The sequence below is a fragment of the Poecilia reticulata genome, chromosome 3 (genome assembly GCF_904066995.2).
Source record: "Poecilia reticulata chromosome 3, P_reticulata-male-v2, whole genome shotgun sequence".
NCBI classification, from domain to species: Eukaryota; Metazoa; Chordata; class Actinopteri; order Cyprinodontiformes; family Poeciliidae; genus Poecilia; species Poecilia reticulata.
Window position 1 is genome coordinate 29,140,185 of NC_088832.1, and position 7,770 is coordinate 29,147,954.

General features: G+C 41.2%; 1 protein-coding gene across 1 annotated transcript; it reads right to left on the reverse strand.

Moving 5' to 3' along the window:
• Positions 1-2,130: 2,130 nt before the first annotated feature.
• On the reverse strand, positions 2,131-6,709 carry gjd6 (gap junction protein delta 6). Its single transcript, XM_081605417.1, has one exon. The coding sequence runs from the start codon at positions 3,794-3,796 to the stop codon at positions 2,621-2,623; it is 1,176 nt and encodes a 391-aa protein (XP_081461543.1). The 5' UTR covers positions 3,797-6,709; the 3' UTR covers positions 2,131-2,620.
• Between the last annotated feature and the right edge of the window lie 1,061 nt (positions 6,710-7,770).

The following is a 7,770-nucleotide window of genomic DNA, read 5'->3' on the forward strand; positions in this document are numbered from 1 at the left end:
CAGAATTGTTCATATACTTTCAGCCCCCCCTAATATTAGTGCATTATTTTATACTTCGACAACATTCCACAAGGTTGGGGGCAAATTTAAAATTGATTTTTCACCAGTCCTCAATACTTAAATTCCTCTACATCATGGGTCTCATTCTAGCGGCCCGTGGGCCAATTGCGTCCCGCAGGACGATGTCTAGTGGCCCCTACCGTGATATGAAAGTATAATATTAGTGCGGCCAAAAGGGAAAGCGGACCTCTGAAGGAAGTCCCGGCAGCCGTTCCATGTCATGGCTGACATTCGGTGCTAGGCTAAGCTACACTGACTTCATGCACACTACGCTTGTAATAATAGTGCGGCGGATGATGGAACAGTTCGGTACCAGTTGCTCTTCCGGTACTTTCTACCATTAACAAATGCCAGATCAAACGCAGAGAAAGGCGACTGCTACAGGGCTGCTCGTCATCCGCCGCGCTGTTGTGACAAGTAGAAGCGCCAATGACGTCACGGGTCGAGACGTTCTCCATACGTTGCTAGCTGGCGAAAGACTTCTATAAAAGTAGAACAAGAGCGACGCCAAGTATAATAAACTTAGGGTGCGTTCACACTGCAGCCTAAAGTGACCCAATTCCGATTTTTTTTTAACGTAATGCGACCTGTATCTGATCTTTTCATGACAGTATGAACAGCACAGGTCGGATTCTTTTCGAATGTGACCCATATCCGAAACGTATCCGATTCAAATGCGACCTAACGTCCAGGCCGCATTCATCCGAACTGAACGTCACTGATACTCAGCAAATTCTGCGTCCTGATACGCGCAGGTGGGAAGAAAAACAACTATGAGGTACCATAATGAGGATTAAGTTGTTAATATGTTGCTTCGGTTGGACAACTTCAAATGTGCAAGCTAAGCTCCGCCGTTAACCTCCATGTTTACTTCCGCAAACACCGAGCACTACTTCTTCTTTTTATGGCGTTTGGCAGAACACGGAGAACGCTGACGCTATTGCGCCCTCTACTGCGCATGCGGGACACTTTCAGGTCGTTTGCCCGTTCCGTTCAGACTGCAGAACACATCCAGGTAGCATATGTGGCAGTGTGAACGGCCCGGCAAAAAAAATCCGATTTGACAATAAAATCAGAATTGGGTCACTTCAGGCTGCAATGTGAACGCACCCTAAATTTTGTCACAACCTCATCATGTCATTGTCAAAGCCAAAGCCTGCAGTTCTTCTATTGAAGAAATAATTAAATGTTGATGACATTTGAGGATATTTTTAAAATGTTTTTTGTGGAATCCTTTATGCGGCCCAGCCTCACCCAGACTCTGCCTCCAGCGGCCCCCGGGTAAATTGAGTTTGAGACCCCTTCTCTAGATCTTCCACGCTACAGTCTTTTTTTCTATAGTGTAGGACTGAGATGGACCATGTAGATCCCTATCTAGCCGTGACGTTGTGTCAGCAGGGGTTGGCATCCACTGCTGACTATTAATTGCACCTCAAACTCCACATCAAGTCAATGTAGATGGGTCACGATACACTGTATGGCAACACACTGCACTAAACTAAGATTTGCAGCTTCTACTTCATCACAATGTTTAATACAATGTGTTTTTTTTATTTTGATTTTAATTCTTGAAAACAGGAAGCTCTTTAAACCAACTTGGTTCTATGTAAAACATAATTAGCAAAAATGTTCCTTGGAACTATCCACTTGTTGTATCCCCCATTGCTTATGAAAAGCTTTTGTGAAAACTGGATACTTTTACATCAGTATGGAGTAATTTTGTTCCAGTATTTTTTTTGCAAAATATGTTTTCATTCAGATCATGATCCGAATAAAGGAAATAAAGGTAAAGGAAATAAGAAGAAATAAATGGGAACAAAATGAGAAACAGAAGGTAATTGTTTACTACTTAGAAGTTCTTAGAAAGCCTGTTGAACTTAAAAGTTTGCAGTATAAACTACACAAACAAAATATTTTCATAGCTCTGTGAAATACATGGAAATTCAAAGTTAAATCTCTGAGAATTAGAAAACAGCATCAAAAATAATAGTGACTGCAGGAATACTAGAAATGCTAAGTTTCTCAAAAAATATTTTTATTGAATGGCAAATAATGTTCCAGCCTGAAAACAACACTGCTGAAGAGAAAATGCAAATATTAATCCCAATGATCAAGGCTATAATATATTTATATAATTAGTTGTGTTGTTCAAATTACAAGGACATGATCCCAAACTCATCTGAAATTAAGATATCGACTACTTAAAAGAGGACAACCTTAAGGCTGTCGGTATATTATTATCAGCCCTTCTGCTCATAAATATTGAAAAACTTGTGGATGGTCTCGCCTGGGTTTATAAGCACCTGGGTTTATAAGCACAAAGACTCATAAAACACTAGTACCAAACATTTCACAGAAAGGTTATGCTTAATGAAATTTGCTTCACGTTACATTGAGCCATGCCATTTAGTTGTCATTTCAAACTGTAAAAGCTGCCATTAAAGTGTCTTAAAGCTAACTGTAAGTTAACTGTTGTAAATAAGCTTTCTCGCATTCCACAGCAGCAGGCATTTTTGATCATTTTTCTCTGCACAAAACAACATGGTTCTTCACAGGCAGTCTATATCCAGACCTCAGCACTCCTCTGTTTGCACCTTTCAATCTCCTTGCTCTTTAGAAGCTGCCTCTCGTGTTTATGTGAGTCCAACCTCTTTGCTCGTCCAGGCCTGACTTCTACTTCCACAACTTCACGGCTAAGTGCACAGCTCCAATCAGGCTGGTGACCCACCACCAGGTCCAGAGTGGGTAGAGAGGTAGTGCTGGTCACATCCCTAAATCCAAAAGAAGATGTGAGTGAAGGGCTGTCAGGTGGAAAAGGTTTATATCCACACTGGATACCTGGACAGCCATCCCAAGACTTTTTCTCTCTTAACCTCAATGCATGACGAATCTTTTTCCAACCCAGATGATTTAACTCCAGGAGGTTCAGCAGAATGCAGAAAACTCCTACACAGAACATAAAAAGGAGGAAGATAGTCTTCTCTGTGGGCCTGGATATGTAGCAGTCTACCGGTTGCCTGCATGGGGAAGAGGTGCAAAGAAATTGGACAGGTACATGGAAGCCATACAGCTTCCACTGGGCCAAGACAAAGCAGATCTCCAAGACAGCCCTCAGACAAACATGGAAAATGTAACATTTGGACAGAACTCCACCAGAAACAACTTGAGCTACCTCAATGTCCTCTCTGAAGGTGCAGGTTTGGGGATGGATCAAGTTCACTGTATTGTTTAGGTCCTTTTTCTGAATGTTCTGTGTAGTGAGGTCCTCCAGCACATCTGCTAGGCTGTGACCTAGATGCTTATGGGAGTGGATTGAGCAACTGTCCGAGTCACAGCTGCAGTCGAAGGTCTGTTGTCTTTCCTCTTGCTTTACATCAGTGGCTTTATGCCTTGGTCGTTTTCCCAGCATCTGAGAGCTATTCTGTGGTTGCTTGGACAGGTTATGCCATGTGTAAATGATAAAGCAAAGCGATGGGGTGGATACACTGATTATGTGAAACACCCAGAACCGAGGCTGTGAGATGGGTGCAAATGTGTCGTAGCACACAGTGGAACATCCTGGCTGTAAAGTGTTGCAAACAAACATTTCTTGTTCATCCGTATACACATCCTCTGTAGCAACAGCAACAATGAGCAGCCTGAAGATAACCATGACTGTGAGCCACAGGCGTCCGATCATAGTGGAGTGATGATGGACAGCATCCAGGAGACGTTTGAGCAAAGTCCACTCTGTCATGATTCCTGTTGCTGCTAGTTGCTTCGGTAAAGGAGGAGCTGCCAGGAATAGAACAGTTTAAATGAAAATACTCCACCTTTCGCTTAGAGTAGCGGATAATGTAAAATTCCTGTTGGAAAAATTTTTTCCCCGCTGGTCCACCTAATCTATTGGAGCTTTTCTTTTTTGTAGATCTTTTTAGCTTTGTTGTTTCTAGAAATTAAATCTGCTTAGTCCTTGATTAGTTCCTCTAACCTCAAGCACCTCATGTCTGGAGAAAGCCTCTTCTGTCTCCTAATGTTTGCCAGCCCCCTTGGCTGCCCTGTGCACAGTGGAGCCTCTGTATTAGAACCACCCATCTTTCATAGATAAGAAAATCCACTTGACATGAGTCACTTGGCACACTCACATCTCTCTTGTAGTGAGGATCCATTTTAAAACCAAGCGACATCCCCGTTCCTTTCTAAGAGCAGCTACTGATAGTGCTGTAACAGAGCATTCTTCACTGATTAGTTCTCTAAAAGCAAAGGAGCTCTTCTTATAACATCAATGTACATTCCAACGAACCATGTATGCTGTCAGATTCAATCTGCACAATTTATAGCATAGGTATTCACTTGCAAGACAATTAAAGGCAAAAACCGTAAACAATATGTTTCTACTATTGAGGGAAAGAAATGGCTGATTAAAAAAATGCTCTCATGGGAGATAGTGTTGGTGCCTGGTAGGCTTTTCTATTTAAGAGAGGTTTCAATCCACTTGCCAGTCCTGTTATCTGTGTTTTTAAAAAAAGTCAACTGAAAGGTCTGCTTGGCTAAATATGCTCCAAGATAAAAACACTCAGGCAAGCTGTATCACTGTCTCAAGACTAAGTTTGTGTTGTGTTTTTTACATGAATAAAATAATTTATGTCTATTGTTTTGCAGCTGATTCAAGACTGTGTCACAGGAGTAATGGGTCCAAGAGGGAACCACCGCCATCTCTCTCCCTATTGACATCCTCCAGCTCGTTCTGGCAGATACCATGGCCAGACTAGGTGGGATACATGATTCCTCCAGCTCATTCTGGGTCTTTCTGAAAGTCTTCTTCCAGTGGGACAAGCCCAGAAAACCTCCAAATTAAGAAACCCAAGGGGCCTCCAAATCATATGTACGAGTACAAACTACCTCAACTGACTCTTTTCGATTTGGAAAAGTAGCAGCTCTACATAGAGCATACTCTAGATGAGGGAGGTCCTGATCCTATCTCTTACGCTGAGTCAAGCCATCGTGCCAAAGAAGCTCATTTCGACTCTAGGTGAGCGTTGGACCATGGACGTACAGGTAAATCAAGAGCTCTGCTTTTTTGCTCAGATCTTTATCCACCACAACAGGAGCAGTGCAACCATTAATGCAGATGAAGCCCCAATCAATCCGTCTGCTATTCCATCCAACAATAGGTTGCAAAGAAGACACAAATATACTAAAACTCTTCTGCTTGAGGCAGAGACTGGCCTCAACCCAGACATTTCACCTTTTTCCTGTCATGGACCATGACCTCAGACTTAGACGAGCTGACTCTATTTCAGGCTGCTTCACACTCAGAAGCAAACAATTTCAGTACACACTGGAAGTTGTGGCCAGAAGAAGCCTAAATAGCCATGCCATGTGTAAAAAGAAAAGATGAGACTAGAGTGTCTGGTTCCCAAACCAGACACTCTAGTCTCCATGATTACACCTTAAGATCCACTCCATAAACACCAGAAACAGAATGACTAACAAAGGGACAGCCCTGACGGAGTCCAATGCACATTGCGAAAAGTCTTGACTTTGTGCCGAGAATGGGGACACAGCTTTTGCTTTAGGAATAGACTGATTGGATAGCCTTTAAAAGCCACTCAGATACCTGGTACTTCCACAGCAACCCCCACAAAATACTTCAGGTATGCATTTACAATAGACAGTCAATTGCATGATGTTGCAGCAATTCCAAATACTGAGCATGCATAGAAACAGAGGAGAGGACAACTCCCCTCCTCCAACAGAATCTGGAACAGTGTGAGCTGCCATCTTCAGCTGCCATGTAAGGTGTTGAGAAGACAGAGTATATATGCAAAAACATGGAAGCACTAATCTAGGAGTACTTTTACATTGAAATAAAGAGTAAGTAGTAGCAGTAACTTCTTTAGCAGCTTCATCTAGGACAATGGTGCCCAAAGTCCGTCCTCGAGGGCCGGCATCCTGCATGTTTTAGTTCTCTCCCTGGTGGTAGTAACAACCTTTTCAGCATGTCAATGATCTTCTTAAGACATCTAATGAGCCATCATTTGATCCAGGTGTGTTAAACCAGGGAGAAAACTTAAAACATGCAGGATGCTGGCCCTGTACTGGTACTGACTTTGGACACCACTGATCCATAAGATAAACACTGTTGTAAGCCCTGAGTCAGTATGGCTGTACCCCAAAGAGCTATTTGTGTACGTAACAAAGTTAGTCACATCAGCAGCTCTTTTAGTTGGAGTCTTGGAAAGAGAGGTCAATAAGTACAGAAAGATAGACAAGTGTATCATACTTAGAAAGACAACATGAAGGTATTGGCAGCAATAGCTCTGTCAATGCTACCTTCAAGCAAGGTGTCACAGCTAAGAAGAACGCCATCTCTGAATTAACTTTTATGAAGACATAAAACAGAGAGCACGTGAAGTTTACAATTATTATTTATCCAATAATTGTAGATAAATCATAACTGATGACTAGTACTAGGAGAAAGTTGAGGAAAGCATGTTAAAATAATAAATAACTAATATAATACTGCAAAACTCTCTTTTATAATATCAGTGTGTCACTGTGTGCCTGTGTGAAATGATGGTCACTGAGCTTCTGAGCTAATCAGTCTTTACCCTCATTGTCTCTAGGTATCTATTTATGAACTGACAGATTAATGAACAGGTGTTAGGCCAACTGTCCACTCAGTGTGTTTGACTGCATTGTAAATGCTTGTCTGAAATGTACTTTTGAAAAAGAAAAATAAGTGGTATCTCTCAATACAGACACCCAAATTTCATTACACATAAGGTTGTCTGATTTTCAGCTGAAGAAATTCCTGTTTTCCAGGTTTAGCACAATGTGACAGTCAAAATAGCAACCTTTCCCTTAGTTTGCGTTTAAGAAAAGAAAGGAAAAGTAGCAATATTTGTATATGCGATTTAGCATCACACCAACAAAGGTTGTATCAACCTTCCAGACTATACAGGAGTTCTGGCTCTGGTCTGCTTTGGATCCCCAGAACCAAATATGGAGGAGCAGCATTCAGCTTCTATGCATCACAAATATGGAACCAACTTCAAGAAAACTGGAAAACAGATCAAACACTGAGTTCCTTTAAATCAAAGCTTAAAACCCAACTGTATTTTTACTGATTTGGCAAATCAAAATTAAAGAGAAAAATCTTTAAAACATTTGTTGTCATGGGAACATATATTTACCTTTTTTTTTCTTTTTTTTTAAAATAAAATGAATAGGGTATGTGATTATCCCTGAATAAAGGTTCACAGTTCAAACTTAGACTGAGGACTTTAAGTGTACAATTTGTATGCTCTCATGGGTTTCTCACCACATAAAGTTCTCTTGACTATCTAAGTGTATTAAATTATGATTTTACATATTCCTTGAGTGTTATTCAGTGCCTTCCTGTTTGAGTGTCTCTGTTTCTTTTTATTGCAGTTTCTTTATTTTGTTTTGGGATTTCAGTTTATTTATTCATTTATCATTGTACAGTAAGACCATAATATATTTAGAAGCATTAGGTATCCTAACTGCTCAACAGATTTATCTGAGCAGATTCATAGAGTGTCTCACTGTAACCTGTGGCCCAGGAGTTAGCAACACTAAATGCTGATTGACAGACAGGAGCTTCACCAGTTGACATACAGAATGGACTGCAGATTTTTTTCCCCCTCACCTGTGAAGGTGTGTCCACTCCCTTCAACACTGTAGTGTTGTTCATAGGTTCAGAGG

Coding starts and splice junctions, on each gene's coding strand:
- gjd6 (XM_081605417.1), bottom strand. CDS start 3,796: ATGACAGAGTGGACTTTGCTCAAACGTCTCCTGGATGCTGTCCATCAT.